The sequence below is a fragment of the Agelaius phoeniceus genome, chromosome 10 (genome assembly GCF_051311805.1).
Source record: "Agelaius phoeniceus isolate bAgePho1 chromosome 10, bAgePho1.hap1, whole genome shotgun sequence".
Lineage (NCBI taxonomy): Eukaryota > Metazoa > Chordata > Aves > Passeriformes > Icteridae > Agelaius > Agelaius phoeniceus.
Window position 1 is genome coordinate 8,038,078 of NC_135274.1, and position 17,923 is coordinate 8,056,000.

The 17,923-nt window shown below is 53.7% G+C and overlaps 3 protein-coding genes across 9 annotated transcripts; 2 read left to right on the forward strand and 1 right to left on the reverse strand.

The window, feature by feature from the left end:
• The first annotated feature begins 82 nt into the window (after positions 1–82).
• SLC35G2 (solute carrier family 35 member G2) lies at positions 83–6,974 on the forward strand. 2 transcript variants are annotated; one of them, XM_077183778.1, is made up of 3 exons: positions 83–642; positions 4,455–4,522; positions 5,238–6,974. In XM_077183778.1, exon 3 carries the CDS (start codon positions 5,255–5,257, stop codon positions 6,482–6,484), a length of 1,230 nt encoding a protein of 409 aa, XP_077039893.1. In that variant the 5' UTR covers positions 83–642; positions 4,455–4,522; positions 5,238–5,254; the 3' UTR covers positions 6,485–6,974. The 2 variants fall into 2 exon arrangements, with proteins under 2 accessions (XP_077039893.1, XP_054495298.2); XM_054639323.2 differs by having other exon boundaries at positions 84–642; positions 5,233–6,974.
• Positions 6,975–7,563: 589 nt separating this feature from the next.
• Positions 7,564–13,073, reverse strand: SCLY (selenocysteine lyase). 6 transcript variants are annotated; one of them, XM_077183774.1, is made up of 14 exons: positions 12,707–13,054; positions 12,187–12,281; positions 12,003–12,115; positions 11,814–11,914; positions 11,522–11,678; positions 11,105–11,232; positions 10,843–11,007; positions 10,429–10,535; positions 10,057–10,093; positions 9,632–9,715; positions 9,378–9,480; positions 9,121–9,196; positions 8,278–8,476; positions 7,564–7,795 (listed from the first exon to the last, which is right to left on the reverse strand). In XM_077183774.1, exons 1-13 carry the CDS (start codon positions 13,031–13,033, stop codon positions 8,317–8,319), a joined length of 1,653 nt encoding a protein of 550 aa, XP_077039889.1. In that variant the 5' UTR covers positions 13,034–13,054; the 3' UTR covers positions 7,564–7,795; positions 8,278–8,316. The 6 variants fall into 6 exon arrangements, with proteins under 6 accessions (XP_077039889.1, XP_077039888.1, XP_077039892.1 ...); XM_077183773.1 differs by having other exon boundaries at positions 8,287–8,476; positions 12,707–13,048; XM_077183777.1 differs by lacking the exon at positions 12,707–13,054 and adding an exon at positions 12,525–12,642 and having other exon boundaries at positions 8,287–8,476.
• Positions 12,771–17,022, forward strand: LOC129124196 (uncharacterized). The gene is made up of 2 exons (XM_054638983.2): positions 12,771–12,911; positions 13,530–17,022. Exon 2 carries the CDS (start codon positions 13,563–13,565, stop codon positions 14,412–14,414), a length of 852 nt encoding a protein of 283 aa, XP_054494958.1. The 5' UTR covers positions 12,771–12,911; positions 13,530–13,562; the 3' UTR covers positions 14,415–17,022.
• The last annotated feature ends 901 nt before the right edge of the window (positions 17,023–17,923 follow it).

The following is a 17,923-nucleotide window of genomic DNA, read 5'->3' on the forward strand; positions in this document are numbered from 1 at the left end:
ACCGGCCGAGGGGGTGTCTGTCACGACAGAGCGGGGGCGGGGCACAGACTCGGGCCCAGTGAAGCGGCGGGGACAGAGACACGGGCGGGGGAAGGGGGTCATGACTGTCGCGACAGAACAGGGGCGAGGGCCCAGCCTGGCCGGAGCGCCTTCCCAGCCCGCGGCCGTGCCTCGGCGGGCGCGCCCCCGGCGCCAGGGCGGTGGCAGTGATGTGTGTGGCAGTGATGTGTCTGGGGCCCAGCGGGGCCGGCGCTCTCCGCCATGGCGGGGGCGGTCGCGGAGGGCGCGGCACGGCGGGGACCGAGCCCGGGCAGCCACCGCCCTCCGCCCGCTGCTGCCCGGAGGGGCTTTCCTGCAGCCGCTCCGGGGTTCCCATGGAGACGCCCCGCGTCCTCTGACGAGTGCCCTCTTATCGGCGACAGTTGCCATCGCGATTGGTGCCGCCCTCCTCGCAGCGCTCCCGAGCTCGGTCGCTTTGCAGGCGACTGTCCCCTCCTGCACGCCCCTCACGCCCCGCTGGCTAACGGGGGGTGCAGATTGTTGGGAGAGGATCCAAAGCAGTGAGTGAGGGATCTCTAATCTCGACCTGTCATCTGCTGTCATGGACCGAAGGTGCCGTCTCTCGCTTCACCCCATTGTAATGTACGTCTTAAAGCCTTTCTTACATCTAACTGAGCTGTTTTCCTGTGCTGTAGGGGACTATAATTCAGTGTTAGTGTATTCTCTGTTCTTTCCCCTGTGCCTGGAATTGCTATCTGAAGGGGTTTGTTCAGATAAGGGTTTTTGGAATGGGAAGTTTGCAGGCAAAGTGGCTGTTCTCTCAAAATCACTTGATGCAAGTGTTGCTGCTGCAGAGGTAGGAGCTGCAGCAGGCAACAGGCATGAATGGAGAAATTAGAAAATAGTACTTTTTCATGGAAATGGCTGCAAATGGAGCCCATATTCTGCAATGGTATAGAGAAAGCAAGGAGAATTAAAGGTATATCCCATCAAATGAGGTTGCTTCAGTGAGCTAGCACAAATAGAGGTTGATTTTTGGGTAGCAAAATATTATCAGAAATGTACTGAGAACTCGTGGGACTTCAGTGTAGGGTTTGTATTTGTATTCAGTGAAGGTTGTACTGGCTCTTCCTTCAGGCAGTGCTGCTGGATGTAACTCAATTAATTTGAAGACACGGGATACTGGTTTGTTGCTTTGTGTATAATGCTTGCTCTTGTGCTTAAGTGCTAAAAACTCCTTTCATGTAATTGCTTCTTCATTTTCTTAAATACCTTTTGCTATTCATTAAATTTTAATAAAGACTTGAGTTCCTTGGAATGTATTTTTAATTAAATTGATCTATGTCAATCTGGCTAAAAAGATAAAGGTACTTGTACACCACCTGACTGTAGATCCCTTGGCATGTGCAGTTGCCTGAAGTATGAAACACCTAAGAATCTCCAGGTGGTTTAATGATGCTGAAACAGGACTTCAGGAGATTTTCCTGCACCTGATAAGGAATCAAAAGAAAATCCCTTATGTTGAGAAGTCAGTGCACACATGTGCTTAGAGAAGGTGGCACGAGTTCAGTCAGTTCCGTGGGTTTCCAGGCGTGGGTGGGTCTTTCATTGTGTGATGTTCAGGGAGAATCGTCAGTCTGCAGTTATCCTGTAGAGACTGCTCACAGCCCTCTGGTAGTTTCAGCCTGATCTGGTCAGGATTGGGGAATTTTCCACACAAGAGGCAAAGGAGCATTCCTATGGAGGCTGTCTTTCAGAAAGCAGGGGTAGCTGACTTATTCCCAACTCCATATCCCTGGCTGGAATTGCCACATCTGTGAGTCTTTCATAATAACACTTCAGTAGCCTGAATGACTTTAACCAATCTGGCAGAAGATGAGAGGGGTTTTTTTTTGTGAGTTTATTCGAGATTGGTGGTTAGAATCACCAGACCTCAAAGCCCTCATTCCTTCAGGCACAGGAGGAGAGTTCAGGCTCCTACCCCCTGCAGTCAGGGGGCAGCTAATCACCCATTTCTTCCTGGCTAACCAGCACTTGCAGGAGTTGAGGGAAGGAGGGGAGTATTCAGTCTTTTTCTTCTAAAAGAAATCATGGTTTGTATTCTATCAATGATCTGTGCCACTTATTTCATCTCCATTTGTTATTTGTTCCCCGAGGGAAAACAGGGTTCACACTTTCCAGTCAGGGATTTCAATGAGCTTGTAATTTAAATGGGTGTCCCAGGCTGAATTGGGAATGTTTGTTATATAACTTGAGAATTTTTGCATAGTGCTTCATCTTCAGCCTTGTATTAAACTTGATTTGAAATCAAGTTTAATTTAATATTAATCAAGTTTAATAAACTTGTGTTTTTAATAGAAAATGCAAATAAGCCACGTTAAGTTTCTAGATATGAAGGAAAAATAAAAAGTTCATGTCATTTCCACAAAAGGCATGGGCAGAAAGAAAAGCAGCAAGTTGTCTGTATAGGCTGTGCTGATTTCTGTCTATTTTAAATTTGTGTCAGGGACACACATAATGGATCTGGGATATGCCCTAAACTCAGTCTCCATAGAAAATCTCACTGGTTAAGAAAAGTGAGGTCACCAAAGACTACAAACAAATGTCCTGTGGGAGGGTTGGCATCACATTTGTCATACACTCAGTATTCAGTTGGGAAAATGAAAATTAGGGCTAAACATTCCTGTTATTTATTTTTTTATTCTTTTTTAGTTCCCATCTCCTGCCTTTCACACGTGTTTGCCCTTCCACTTTCCAGACTCCCAAGTGTTCTGGTTCCCAGCTGAGCAGCCCTGTGCAGAACAGCCATTTTGAGCTACACGCTCACCATCTATTGTTTTCCTCCAGAGAGATCCCTGAATACATTGCACAGGTCCAGTGCCACATTCGAAACTGTTATGTTGAATTTGCAACTATTTGTTGAAAGAAAATGTAATCTAAAGCCAGGAACCAAGAAAGTTACTGTTGTATGCTCATAGTAACAAATGAGCTGTTTTGGTTTTGTTTTCAGGAACAGTTGCAGTATTTACTCAGCTGTTTCTTAAGGAAATTAATGAGTTTGAAATTAATTAATTAATGACCCAGTGGCCTGCTGTCAATCTAATAATAATTCCTGTTGTCCGCTTTTGTCTTCTTTTCCTCCCAATTATTTTATTCAGGATCCAGTATGTTGTGCCTTAAAGCAAGAAAGTCTTAAATTTTTTAAGGCTTCAAGGCAAAACTGTGGATTGTAACACAATGAAATGCTAGGTAGGAAAAGCTGTGCAGGTGAAAATCACTGCCTTCCTGGGCTCACTCGGTGCGGTTCGCATTTGCATGTTAAAATTCGGAAATGAATGGTTTAACTGAAGGGAAAGTGAAGGTAGCAGGTGAGCCTGGGGCAGATTTCTGGCAGTAAATGTTGATGTGTTGTTTGAAGTGCCCGCTAGCACAGCTGGTACCCAGCTCTGTTTACTCTCGCTGGCGTTCATCTCCTCGTTCCCAGGTTCCTTGCCCAGCAAGCTGCCCATGGACACTCGGAATGCTCTTCACCGTGCTGGGGGGGCTCTGGCCTTGGGGCTGCGGCACAAAAACGTGATCAGCAGTGCTGGACAAGGCCTCCTGAGAGACAGGGGGACTCGAGAGGGTCCTCAGCCCTGGCACTTGTGCAGGTCCAAACTGGTGCTGCTGCTTCCCCCCGAGCTGGGACTGGTGCCCGCCCGTGTCCCCCACGAGGAGAGCAGGGAGTCGGCTGCAGCTCAGTTGGGTGTAGCAGGGGGTTAATGAACACTCAGCCTGTGAGGAAAAAGGCAGACTGTCCCATTCTCATGTAAATTAATTTGCCAGAGCCGCAGGCAGTGCTTGGCTGTCACAGATCACAAGCACAGAAAATGCCAAGGCTGAACCTGGCCGCGGTATTTTCAGTGTTTCTGTGAGGAACTACCGCCCGCCTTTAGACCCGTGTTCTCCCTGCCAATCTGCTTTCCTGCCCTTCAGCCCATTGGCCAGCAGCTGTGGTCTCGCAGCACCAGGACCCCCAGGGACGCTGCTGTCCCCCCTGGGGACAAGGAGTGTCTGTCCCCATCCTGCGGGGCCAGCGCAGAGACCAAGCTGCTGCCGCTGCTGCTGCCGGAGCTCGGCTCCAGAGCAGGGAGCTCCGGGCAGGGAGGATGGGTCCCCCTGGGCTTCCTCCCCTCTGCAGCCCCTGGGGCAGCACAGCAGGCACGGGAGGCTGGATTGGCTTGTTGTAGAGCTGCAGGAACCTTATGCTCACAAGCCACCACTTGTTCTTTGGATCAGCTCCCTCAGTAATTCCGGGAGATGGCTGAGGAGTGGTTTTGACAAGATGCCACTGATTGCTTTCTCTCCATCTAAAGTGGTTTGGGCTTTGAGCCTCCCTTGGGTTTTACTTTCTGTGCTGAGATGTTTGTAACCTTCACGGCTGGTAGCTGAGAGCAACTGTTGTTTCTGTCTAGATAGCCCATCGAAGATGTAGGTGATGAAGAGGTGTTTTCCCCCTCTGCCTTGGAGTCGAATGTCACAGGTAAGGTCTGCACAGGTTTTATTTGCTGGAGTGAAGAGAATGCAGGGAAAGTTTCCTTGCTCCTGCTGCCTCTTGGAAGGCTCTGCACAGATGGTGTGAGAACAGTCATTTCAATGACGGTACCCCTGCCTTTATTGAACAACTGCCCCACCCCGCAGGAATCACAGGCACTGTTTGTGTAGTGGGAAATGGCCCTTCCCGAGGAGACAGAAGGGTTTAACACTGTCACGGTTGCGTTCAAAGATGTGTTGTTACCCATATGCAAACTGCTGACTTGCCCGGGCGTGCTCCCTATTTCCCTGGGTTACTCTGTCATCTCCTTCAGCCAAATCTCTCCTGTAATCTCCTGTAACACTGGCAAGCCATTAACAATAATGCATAACCACAGGGTAAAAAGCTTAGCAAGAGAACTTTCTTATTAAAATATACTAGAATTCATTATGTATACCATGCATAATGACAAAATATCTTATTCTCAAAAATTAGTGACTAAAGTGAAGTGCTGTGGTTGACTTTTAAGGAGATCCAAATGGCCCAGCCATCAAAGGTATTTAGCAGTAACTCAGTAAAAAATTAAAGCAAAACCAAGAATGGGCTGCTAGTACTTGTATTTGGTTGATAAAAATAGCTTGTAAACACTAAAAGTGCTTACATCCATGAATCTTTTCCTATTCATTAAACAACGGTGTATCTCCATTTTTTTTCTTCAGACCAGGGCATTTCTCTAAGGAAATGGATACGTCTTCCCAAAAATACCCAGTAAAAAAGCGAGTGAAAATTCATCCCAACACAGTAACAGTGAAATACACCTCTCATTATCCCCAGCCAGGAGAAGAGGGATGTGAGGATGGTCATGAAGATACTGGAGTATTTATGGAGGATAATCCTAAAACAAGATTACTGAGTGATGGGAAAAAGAGAGAACACACTTTTTTTGGTACAATAGACACCAAGCCAGCACAACTGCCAAAACCTGATGAGGCTGGACAATCCCAGCACTTTCCTGAAGGAAATGTACTGCAGTCCAGGAAAACGTGGGCAGTCCTTTTTGGGTCTGCCGTGGCTCACGGATGTGTGGCTCTGATCACAAGGTTAATTTCTGACCGTTCCAAAGTGCCATCTCTGGAGCTGATTTTCATCCGCTCGGTGCTGCAGGTGCTGTCCCTCATTGCTGTGTGCTACCACCACGAGCCTCCCTTCGGCCCCAAAGGCTACAGGCTCCGGCTCTTCCTCTATGGGGTCTGCAATGTCATCTCCATCACCTGTGCCTACACCTCCTTCTCCATAGTGCCCCCCAGCAATGGCACCATCATGTGGAGGGCCACCACCACGGTGTTCAGTGCCATTCTGGCTTTTTTACTCATAGATGAAGGAATGGCTTATATAGACGTGCTCACTGTCATGGGCAGTGTGTGCGGGGTTTGTCTGGTCATGATCCCCAACATTATTAAGGAGGAAAACTCTTTGCTGAGCACCTGGAAAGAAGCTTTTGGCTATACTATGACAGTCATGGCTGGTCTGACCACTGCCCTCTCCATGATAATCTACAGGTCCATCAAAGACAACATCAGCATGTGGACAGCGCTGTTCACTTTCAGCTGGACGGGAACAGTGTGGGGAGTGTCCACCATGTTCCTGCTCCAGGAGCCAATCGTCCCACTGGATGGGGAAACCTGGAGCTATCTCCTTGCCATCTGCCTGTGCTCCACTGCAGCCTTCCTGGGGGTCTACCATGCCCTGGGCAAGTTCCACCCCGCTCTGGTGAGCACTGTGCAGCACCTGGAGATTGTCATTGCCATGGTCCTGCAGCTGCTTGTGCTGCACAGCTTCCCAGGCACTTGTGATCTAGTTGGGGCAGTGCTTATTTTGGTGAGTGTTTTTTTCCTTGCGTGTTATAAGCTTTCCTGGAAGGAATTAAGAAGGCAAGATTATCAGGAGATTGTGGATTTGCCCAGTAAATGAATGTCTGTTTTCAATGTCTCATTCTGGCTGTGACCATGTGGAAGTGACTCCTTTCAACTCCAGTGTCCAAGCCTAGCGGCCAGGCCCTCTCTCTACCATTTCACCTCTCAGCTGATGTAGCAATGTTGGTATTTCCAGGCTCCTGTGACAGGTGGATTTGTTCTGCTGCACACAACCATTCCGTCATACCCAGAAGAGTAGCACAGCCAGCACAGGCTGGCCCACTGAAATGTGGGCCAAGCTCTTCTTGACCTTCTCTGGATAAAGCAATACAGAGGGACTCAAAAGTGACTCTCATTCATGTGTGCTGTGGTAGTAGGAAGATGAGCAGCAAAACCATTAAAACGGTCAAACCAAATTGTCATTTCCTCTGTAATGCTTCTTAAGCTTTGGCTGTCATATTCTAAATGGAGCAATGCTAAATCTCTGTGGCTAAAACTTGCATTTCCTGTGTGTATAAAGAAGTCAGTAAAGCTTTTTGTGCTTTGTGGCTAAATTTCTGGCTGTGCAGGAAGCCCACATGTCCCATGGGGGAAAGTGAGCCTCAAAAGCTGAATTTCCAGTTGTGTCACAGCTGTGACAGGTCCCCAGGAACTATAAGGTCCATGACAGATTAAAGATCTAGCCCTGAAGCAGACCAAAATCCCTTCTATGGAACCATATTTTCTAAAGGATGTTTGGAATATTATCCAAGGGAGCGTAAAAAATGGAGAAATAAAAAAATGCATTTGAGATGGAGGTGTGAGCAGCATGGTAATACTGACCAGCCTGGCAGCATCAGTGACTGCCACTCATGGTGCCTGGGTCCAAAAACTCCAGGAAGACATTGTTCACCAAGAGTCCCAGGGTTCTATGAGCCCCAATAGTATTCCTGGCCATTCTAATGTGTGGCTGTAAAGAGAAAGGCCACCACCTGTGTCCATGGGCTCTGTGCCAACCAGGCCCTGCAGGCACCTCCCACTCCAGCTGCCTGTGCCTCTGTTCTGTGACATGAGCATTTTCTGAGGGAAAAGGCACCACTCAGGTGGCTCCAACCAGTCCAGCTTCCCCCCATAGAAAATACATTTTACTTGTGAAAAGAAGCAGCAATTACTTTTATTCCTATGAATACTTCGGGAGATCAAGTTCCCTGACATCAGCCAGCCCAGATGGCAATGCTCCTGATCCATGTGACACTTGTGTCCTCCAGTGATGGTGATGCCAGAGAGCCCCTGGGCCATGCAGGGGTCCCTCAGGTGCTGGCACAGTCACAGCTGCCCCGAGAACCGTTTCCTTGGGAGCAGGTGGAGCTGGCAACAGGAGCTCTGCACCCTGTAGGAAGGACAAGAATAAAAGGGGAGCAGGTAAAGCAAAGCAGTGCTGGGAAAGCTCTGCCCAGCCAGAAATCCCTTTGACAGCTTAGGGCAGAGCAGTTCCCAGCCCAGAATCCTGCTGTGCTTCTATCAATTCCTCATTTCACTCTGGGGCAGATGGTCTTTCTTCCTCTGGCTGCTCAGGCAGCAGGAAAGCTTCCTTTGTGGAAAGCAACCAGGTCATGAGGCTCCTCCTTCCATGGCTTCCACGCCTGTCCCTCTGCAGGGACTCGAGCTCTAAGGCTCAGCTGTGCCAACACATACATGTGCAAGCACCAGCTAGATACATCTGGCCAGCCAGGGGCACTGGGCAACATGACTCTGCAAAAGCCTCCAGTGTACAGCAGGGCTGAGTCTTGCCCCAGCCCCAAAGCAGCCAAGCCCCCTCCTCAGAACCTCCTCCTGCCACCCCTGAGCCCAGGCTGGCACCCAGGGGCCCACCCCAAGAACCTGAGTGGTGTCCATCAGCAGTTCAGGGCTCTATGGGGCCTGGTCCCGCTCCAGCTGCTCCACAGCCCGCACGAGGTCCTGCACAGCCCTGTCCACGTCTGCCCGGGTGGTGCCGCGCCCCACGCTCAGCCGCAGCGCGTTCTGCGCCACCTCTGCGGGAATCCCACAGCTCAGCAGCACTGGGGAGGGCCTGCAACACAGCCAGGAGCAGGAGGTTGGACTGGAAGGCTGAGGAAGCCCCACACATCAGCAGGGAGCCTCACTGAGCCACAGGAGCAATCACATTTGCAGATACACTCCAGGTATCTGTCCCCTGCACAGCCCCGTTTGCTTTCCAGGGGCACCCAATCCCACTAGGCTTGTTGCCCTAAGGGAGATCTGGCTCTTCTAAGAAGAGCCTGTTCCATGTCCCTGTGGGTTGGCAGCTCTGCCACATCCAGAGGGCATTGCTCTAGACCAGGCCAAAAGCACCCACAGTCCCCATATCCCCTAAAGGAGCCATCCAGACACCCAAGCAGGGCTGGAGCAGGTGAGCCAGGCACACAAAGACACAAGGCAGGCTCTCTTCTGGTAGTGCCAGGAGTTTAAAAGCTGGATAACCAAAGCTGGGAGGGACAAACTCCTTCCAAGCAGAAATCCAGCACTCCAGCTGTGTCTCCTGCAAAAATCCCCTTCACAGCCCTTCAGCTCCTCTGGAAGGAGGAGCTCTGTACTCTCTTTATTCCAGGTGATGCTGCCCAAGCCACCCACTGTCCCTTTCCCTGTCCTGTTTCCATCCCTCCCAACTCCTGTCCTCTGGGAAGTGCCCCAGGGGCTGGAAAATCATCTGCTCACCGATCCCCCTTCTCAGAGTGGCAGGCAGCCCCGACGCTGGCGAGGAGTACCTTGCAGTGAGCCAGCACCCTCCGTCCTGCAGCACAAGCAACACAAGCACAGCTCTCCCAGTGCCAAGGCTCCCTCCAGGGCTACTCCTGCCTCACCTCCCTGCCTGAGCCATGCCAAATGCCCACCAGCCTCAGCCACAGGTGCTGTGAGGGGCAGGTGCTTGGCTCTGTGTAACAATCACGGGACAGAGGTAGGGTAAGAGCTACCTTGAAGGCCTGGGCCCAGGATGGAGAAATTGCAGGTGTTGCAGAGTCGCTTGGAGCCCTTAAAGTGACTGTTGAAGCGAATCCTCTGCTTCCCAAAGGAGGCCTAGAGAAATCAGAGGGCTGTGAACCTCTCTGGGTTTCCAAGCAGCTCTGTCCTTATGAGGGGGTGGGCAGGGCCAGAGGGACATATCCACCCTGCTCCAGGCCCCACACCCTGCAGCCTGAGACTGTGGGGAGGGACCAGATGTGCTCACCTCCAGCGTGGCCTCCAGGTAATCCCGGACATCCCGCATATGAGCCTCATAGGCCTCCCAGTTCCTGTTCACTAACTCTGCAGCCTGAGAACACACAGACAGGCTCCACCAGTGACCCTTGGAACTCTCCCTCTGTGCATGGTCCCTGGGATGTGAGCCCAGCCTGGAACAGCCTCTGCAGTGCCAGGTCCCCTGTGTCCCCTCTCAGTGCCCTGTGCCATGTGAGCTGGGTGACTGTCAGGGCTGCAAACCCTCAGCAAGCGTGCCAAAGCACCTCCTTCAACTGGCATCAGAAAGCCCACCACCTTTCCAAGCTCACCCTCCCTCCCACATGTCCCAAGTTTGTCCCTTCTGATGACCAGGCAGCACAAGTGGCTGTCTCTGTGCTGGCTCTGCACCACTCACCCCTGACCATCCCAACTGACCTGGCCAAGGCCGGCAATCATCGGGGTGTTCTCAGTGCTAGAAGGGAACAGGGACCAGTGAGTTATTTCTCCTGACCAGAAACCCAACCCTGAGACACAGACATTCCCTCATGGGACCCCTCATTACTGGCAAGGGCTCCTGGGCACCTCTCTGAGTTGGTTCAGAAGGAGGCAGTTCCACCCTGTTACACCCTTGGCAAAGCCTGAGGTCCAGGGAGTTTCCATGCACGGATCCATTTCCCTGCTGTGCTGGGTTGCTCGCCCCAGGGCTGGCAGGTGACACAGCTGCCACCTCAGCTCAGACAAGACAGCCCACGTGGCCTGGCCACCAGCCAGGGGGCCAGCTCTCCAGGTAACCACCTGCCCCCTTACCCTGGCCGGAAACTCCTCTCCTGTCCCCCTCCAAAGAGCATGGGGTGCAGCGGGGTGGCAGTGCCGGGGCTGCGGATGTACAGCGCTCCAATCCTTGGGCCATGGAACTGTGGGGACAGCCACAGTGACCCTGGGGACACTGACAGCACTGACAGTGCTTCCTGCCCAAATCTGAGTGCCCTCCAGTGCTGGCCCCTGCCCACTGCACAGGCACAAGGCATTACAGAGCCACTCCCCATGCTGTCTCCTGCCCCCCAGCCCAGACATGTTCCACAGGAGTGAAGTCTGTCTGCAGAGCACCACCCAGCAGAACTTTGGTGAGGTACCAAGCTGTGTGAGGCACCCAAAGTCCCCCTGGCAGCCCAGCAGAGATGTAACACAGGGTGATCAGCAGCTACAAGAGCAGGGCCACACCTTGTGTCCCACGATGGTCAAGTAGTCCACGCCCAGCTCCTGCACGTCCACGCGCCCCTTGCCAATCATCTGTGCTGCATCCGTGTGCACCAGGATCCGGGGCAGGCCCTGCGCTGCTCGGCGCCGGTTGAGGGCACTGACGCGCTGGCTCAGCTCTGCGACGGGCTGGTGGCAGGGACGAGGGGCTGCATCCCTTCTGCTCCCCTGTTACCTCCTCTTTGTAGGGTATCTCTGCCCCATCCCCCTCTCTGCCCACACTCACCATGATCACCCCGGTCTCATTATTGGCCAGCATGAGGGACACCAGGCAGGTGTTTGGCTGGATGGCGGCCAGGACATCGTCCACCTCTGCCTGCCCGCTCCGTGGGGACACAGGCACAAAGGTGGCTTCTGCAGGCCAGGAGACAAGGCCTGAGGCTGGCTGGGTAGGCTGTGAGCGCTTGGGGCTGCATAGGCCCTACTGAGCAGGGCAGGAGTGTGTGGGTGGTGGGAGCACAGGCATAGAGCAGGGAGGTGACACATCCAGGCGGGGCAACATGAGCAACCACAGGGGGAAATGGTGCCCGTCCCAGGGGGAGAAAGTGGAACATCACAGAGCATGCAGGATCTTGCCCTCCTCCAAAAACACCAGCAGAGACAAGTCCCCCATTCAAACCTCATCTGTGCCAGTGCCACTCACCTGCCAGGCCCTCCTTCCCCAGCTGCTCCAGTGGCAGGCGGATGGAGTCGTGCTCCACGCTCGATGTCACAACGTGTGGTATGCCCCGGCTGTCCCCCATCCCACGTTGGCTGTTCTGATAGTGCCTGCAGGCAGTGTGGATCACCATGTTGTTTGCCTGAAGGAGGGAAGGAGAGGGAAAATGGAGGCTTAGAAGGAGCACAGTGCCCTTCACCCCTACCCTCCTCATCGCTACTTGCTAGAGAGGGGTGGTGGGCAGGGATTCCCAGGAAGGGGGCGCCCCTGCTCCCACCTCCGTGCCCCCTGAGGTGAAGACGATGTCCTCGGGGCGGCCTCCCAGCATCTTGGCCAGGCTCTCCCGTGCACTGCTGATGAGCTCCTTTGCCTTGCTGCCTGCAGGACCAGATCTAGCAGCTCCCGTGGGTTCCTGTCACCACAGGGGCCAGCCCGAGGAGGGAACATGGCCCATCCTGATCCCTACCTGCGGGGTGGGAGCTGCTGGGGTTGCCCCAGGCCTGGCACATGGCATCCCACACAACCTGGGACACCTCGGGGGCCAGGGGGGTGGTGGCATTGTAATCCAGGTAGATCCTCCTGTAGGGGCAGGGGCAGATTAGCGGTGCTGGGGGGCACAGGGGGGAGCATGGGGCAGGGCAGGGCCTCACCCCTCCAATGAGTCACACTGCGCCTCCGCCGGCTCTGTCCCTGTGCCCATCACTGCTGTCACTGTCACTGTCACCGTCTGGCTGCCGTCACCAACCTGGCATCGGGGGTTATAGACATGTGGCTGCCCATGGGGGACCAGGCACCTGCCCTGCCTGGGGCACCACAACCACTCATCACCCTCCCGCCCGCCTGCCCCACAGCCTAGGCACCGACCAATCACCCTCCCGCCCGCCTGCCCCACAGCCCAGGCACCCACCAATCAGCTCCCTCCTGCCTGCCCCACAGCCAAGGCATCCGCCAATCAGCTCCCTGGCCGGGGCCCCCTCAGGGCACTGACCAATCAGCTGCCCCGCAGTAAGGGCTCCGTCACCCCGCTCCCCCGGCCGCACCGCCCAATCCGCTGCCGCCCGCCCCTTGGCGGGGCCCCGCGAGCGCACGCGGCTCCCGTTGCCCGCGGCGGGCGGTACGCGAGCCCCCCGTCCCCCTTTCCCCCCCTCGCGTCGCGGCAGTGTCACTCACGCGCTGCTCACGCGCGGCCCGAGACGGAATGGGCGTGGCTCGCGAGCATTGCGCTTCCGGCGCGCGGGGGTGGGCGGTACTTCCGGGACGGACGCAAGGCCAGGGAGCGGCGGCGCTTCCCCTCGTCAAGATGGCGGCGGCACCGTCGGTGCGGTTCCCGTGCCGCGCCCCGCGCAAGCTCCGCGCCGCGCTCCGCGCGATGCCGGTGAGCGCCGGGCGGGGGGCGCCGGGGCGAGCGGCGACGACCTTCGCACGGGGCTGGCGTGGGTGGCGCCCGGGGCCCGCCGCGCCGTGACTCAGCGCCGCAGGGCGGAGGCGGCCCCGCATGCCGCGGCCGGTGCGGGGCCGAGCCGCGGGAGCTGCCCGGGGATGCGCCCGAGGCGGCCGTGCCTCGCGGCTCCGCGCCCCGGGGGGGTTGAGGGGGTGCGGGCCATGCTCAGGGCCAGGGGGGTGGGGAGCGGGCGGTTCGGGCGCTGTGGCGGGGTCAGGCGGGCGGAGCCGGGGTAGGGCACGGCCGGGCTGGCGCTGTGGCTCCGGCCTGCCTTCCTCGCTGTAATTGCCAAGGCGAAGTGCAAAACTCAATTAAAGCCGAATTCCCGCACGCAGACGCGCCGTATTAGGTTCTGGGAGCCGCTCCGAGGAGCGATAGGCTCGCGGAACAGGGGCTGGGATGGGCTGGGCTAACGCAGCCGTCCAACAGCGGCGGAGCGCCGCAAAGCCCCGCGTCCCATTGGCCTCAGCACGGCTTACATCGGCTTGTTTCTGCTGCGTGGAAAAAACTGCCTCGTTTGACACATTCCTCTCTTTTCCTCCCGTCTTTCAGATTATGTCGTAACCACAGAACTATCGAGCAGTGATGGAATCACTGGACACCGAGGTGAGGGCACGGAAGACCCTGGGGACTGTGGAGTACGTGGAGTCGTCGGGCTTCGCGCAGGGGGTGCTGCCCACCAAGAAGGATGTGGTGCAGAACATGCTGTACCTGCTGCAGCCCAAGAGGGCCGGCCAGGCCCAGCGCTCCAAGGAGGATGCGGCCCAACTGCTCGCAGAGCACCTGCAGGAGCACTGGCTGGTCTGCAACCTGCACACCATTGCCACGCAGAACATAAAGAAACTCATCCTCAAAATGTACGAGGAGTTCACTCGATTGTACCAGACCAGGAAGCAGAGACAGAACCAGGCTTTTTCTGAGCGAGCCGACAGATTCAATGAGAGTTCGGAGAAGCTCTTTGACGTGTTTTGTGCAGACGCACAGATGAGGGATAAACTGGAGGAGTACAGTGGGATAAAAATGACCAGCATCGAGTGGAAGTTTCTGGAAGATCAGAGGAATGAGAGAAAAATGTACTACGAAGATTTCACAGAGAAGCAGGAGCTGAAGATGATGGAGAGAAGGCAGAAGATACAGTGTCTGGAGCACTTCAGGAAGCTCGCCAGGGAAGAGAAGGAGAGCAGCAAGGCAAAGGAGATGAAGTACAAGGGCGAGGAGCAGTCGGATGAGGGCACAAGCGTGGACGAGCTGTACCCTGTGGAGGAGGAGAACGGCGGCGCCCCGGCCTTCTCGCTGCGGGGCCGGCGGAAGCGCCGCTGCACCGCCGCCGCCACCGCCGGCACTGACCTGCCCCTGGAGGGCGAGCACATACGGATGAGCATCCGCAGGGTCAGGCCTGGCTTCTACGAGACTGTGGAAAAGGTGAAAAACTGCTAGCGCCCGCCGCCGAGAGCGGGCAGAGCTGCTGGAGTACAAGGTGGCAATGCACACATTAGGCAAGTTTGAAATCCCACCATTCATTGGAAGTGATTGTTGTAGATCCTCAAGCCAGAGCTCAGGAACATGCTGCCTCCAGGGAAGAGGGCTGGGATGGTGACAATGACAGCAAGGACTAAACCATATGGATTTGGAAGGATGAGCTGTCAGCAGCCAGCAATGCCAAGGCTCAGATGCAGAGGATGATCCAAGGTTACGTAGCACGTAAGCCTCTTCTTCCAAGGTCCTGTCTGCATCCGTGGGGTTTGGAAGTCTCTCAACATTTCTGAGCCAGTGGTGGCCTAACAGCATGAATCAGGACATGGATTTACTGCAGGGTGGTAACTTGGACTTGTTGCTAACAGAAAATCCCTGTGCTGAAGAGCCCTGGCTGCAGTGGGGGTGAAAGATGCTTGGCCTCTTCCTGCGGGAGCTGGCGTTTCTGCCAGGAAGGAAGTGGGTTTGCAGCGTGTGTCACCAGCCCCGGAGAGGCATGCTGTGCTTTTGGGAAGGGACTGCTCTCCTGCTTGAGGAGCAGGCAGAGAGCAGAAGACAATGGAGTGGAGTGCTTTGGCTGTTAAAGCATTGGTGATTCTGAATGTTTATTCTAGATTCTATTTTACCAACGTTTCCTTGATCAGGATAAACCTTCCCGTAACTGGATGAGTTTTATCATGAAGTCCCTAATCTAGGATCTGGGGTGTGAATCCTAAATGAAGTGGTAATGTTTTATCTTTGGGGGGGAGGGGGTTAACATAGGAGAAAATGCAAATTGCATTATTTAGTTTTAAGATGAGAGTAATTTTATAAACTGCTATACTGCCTTTTTAGGACATAGGGAAGAATAAGCCTTCCCAGGTGTAGCTGTGGTGTTCACAGCAGCAGGCACCGACATCTGGGCTTGCTCTTCCACCCCCGAGGTGGTGTCTGTAGACCAGCAGGGGGGAGATGGTAGTTTTCCACCCGGAGGTTGTTTGAACAAAGCGTGACCCTCTTGCCCACGTACATCCTGAGCAGTGACTATCTGTGACCTTTTTAGTTAAGAGTTGCTTTACTGGTTTTTAAAGGTGAGAGACTTGAACTTCCAGTGAAACCCAGTGCTGGAGATCTCTCTGGTGAGATGCCCAAACCTTGCCAGACCACACTGAAAACTCCCAAGTCTCTATTTGTCCACAAAAGATCTGTGGTAGAAAGAGCGCAAACTTGCCTGGTTTTAAAATTTACCTTCCAGTGTGAATGTTGGTTTCCCCACTCCAGTATCTCAGCTTTTCCCCGTTTCTTTCCTCTCCGTCCTGCACATTGTTTACTGACATTAACTCGTGCTCTTTCATTCTTTGGCTTTTGCTCCCTTTAACAATAAATGCATGTACGAATAATTTTGACAGTTCATTTACTTTTGATGAATCAGTCCTTGGACTGCTTTGAAGTCCTGTGCCAAAGGAGGAATGAAACACGGAGCAGCTGCTGGTCCCCTGGGACACGGCGGCCCCGGCCGGGCTGCCCAGGCAGGCTCCAGCCTCAGCCACCTGGCACAGATCTCTCTGGCTGTGAGCCGTGTGTCCCTTCTCAGGGACCGTGCTCCTTACAAGGGTCCTTGCTCTGTGTCTCTGACAAGCTCTTCATGGTAAGTCGCTCCAAAGTATTTAGTGCCCGCCGCGTGCTCTGCACCACTCGTAGTTTTACAGGTTTGGTAGCAGCACCCTTGAGCCTCCGCTGCCTGAGGCTTTGCAGCCTCCCTCCATCTCCTCTCTCTGACATGCTTCACTGACCTCCCCATGCAAATTATGTCACGTTTAAACTATTTGCCTTCCAGCCCGGAGGTGCTGGATTGAGCCTCTCACTGGGTCTCTACACCAGCAGCTCTGTTTCAGCAGGGAATATAGCCAAGCTCGGACCTCGCCAAAGTAGAAGTTTTTTAATAACTGCTGTAAGTCCCCTTTTTATTACAGATATAGCTGACAGTATAAATGCTTGTGTGTAAAGCAAATCCATTTGGGTTGGCTTGGATATGGAACACAGCTGTATAGTGCTTTATGATTTTCAGGGATTCAGGGAAATTAAGGTTGTCAAATTTGACTTCCTGTCTACCACAGGGAATTACATTTCATTCAGAAGCCCCACACTCAGCGTGCTGGTCTCAGTTGAACTGACGTGTCTGAGGGAAAGTCAAGGGCAGGTGTCAGCATTCTGCTGTCTTCCTTGTTACCTATTTAGTGATTAATCACCTTCGCTGTTTCAAAATAAGACAAAAAAAATCTGACCAACTTCTAGGCTGTGATTCTTTTCACGACATCCTGTACAGGCTGAGCAGAGTTTATCATATTAAAATCATATTTGGGTTTTTTTTACTGGGTTTGACTGTGGATAGAGCCAAAGCCTGGCTCTGTTTCTGCTGCAACAGGGGTAAAATTTCTAAATCATGTATTCTGGTATTCTGATTACTCTTCTTTGGGACCATGGTGCCTTTTTAATCAGGACAGTAAATCTTGTCCCAGGATTCTGTACTTTTGTACGTTAACAGTTGTTGACTTTCCTTTTTGGTGTGTCCCAAATAAATTAATATAACATACCTCTGGGCTTTTGTTTCTTCTTTCTAAAGGGGGAGGAAAGAGGAAACTGAAGCGAAAGTAAATCTTTTCTGCTTCAGCTCTCCTTCCCAGGCCCTTGCAGGAGCAGCTGGGATGCATGCAGGTGGAGCTGCTCCTGTCCAGACCGTGTGGGGCGGTGGTAGGGAAGCTGCAAGAAATGGGAATCTGGCACAGGGGCCCACATGGAGCCCTTTTTTTCAAAGATGCTGGAATCTGGAGCAGCTGAAGGTAAGGGGAGAGGAATAAAATCTCTGCACATGGTTGCAGTGTTTCATGAGGACTCCGTGTGCCTCAGGCGTGGTGGGATTGGAATCAGAGACTAAGGTGGGGCCTCCCTGCCTTCCTGGTGTGATCCCATGCATGAGTATTCCACTGCTGCCTGTTCCCTCCTGACTGTGGTTCAGGGACGTTTGAGATGAGTGAGGGGCAGTTGTGCCCAAGGGACACACAGAGATGGTTTGCACCACAGGACTTCAGCAAGGAAGGGGAATTGGAAAGGAGGAAGGGGCATGTTTGCATCAATGGCTTTTGCAGGAGGAAATCAAGGTGCATCCCAGGGCCTACAAATACTTGTGCTGGATGCTGAGTCACTGATTTTACTGGGTATTTGGGGAGGAACATTTTAATCCACCCCTTGAGTCCTTCTGGCTTCTACAGAGAGAACAATAGGAAAGGGCATCCTGAAAGCCCTGCACCCCAGCCTGGGGCCCTGACAGCCAGGCAGGGCACATGCCTGCTCCAGGCAAAAAATGCCTTTTTGCAGCCTTTACAAATTTCTTAGAGCTGCCCAGGCCGGCCAGAGTGAGGTTGTACAGAAACACCCTCCTGATTTCCCAGCATGGATGTGCCTCTCTTGGCCACTGCTCTGCCTCCCCTCCCTCT

Excerpts from the sequence above, each read along its gene's own strand:
- LOC129124196 (XM_054638983.2), top strand. The coding sequence starts at position 13,563 with ATGGAATCACTGGACACCGAGGTGAGGGCACGGAAGACCCTGGGGACT.
- SCLY (XM_077183774.1), bottom strand. The coding sequence starts at position 13,033 with ATGCGGGGCCGCCTCCGCCCTGCGGCGCTGAGTCACGGCGCGGCGGGC. Across the intron at positions 9,716-10,056 it reads TGATTGCCGGCCTTGGCCAG|GCTGCAGAGTTAGTGAACAG; the intron begins GTCAGTTGGGAT and ends GTGTGTTCTCAG. Across the intron at positions 9,481-9,631 it reads ACCTGGAGGCCACGCTGGAG|GCCTCCTTTGGGAAGCAGAG; the intron begins GTGAGCACATCT and ends TGATTTCTCTAG.
- SLC35G2 (XM_077183778.1), top strand. The coding sequence starts at position 5,255 with ATGGATACGTCTTCCCAAAAATACCCAGTAAAAAAGCGAGTGAAAATT.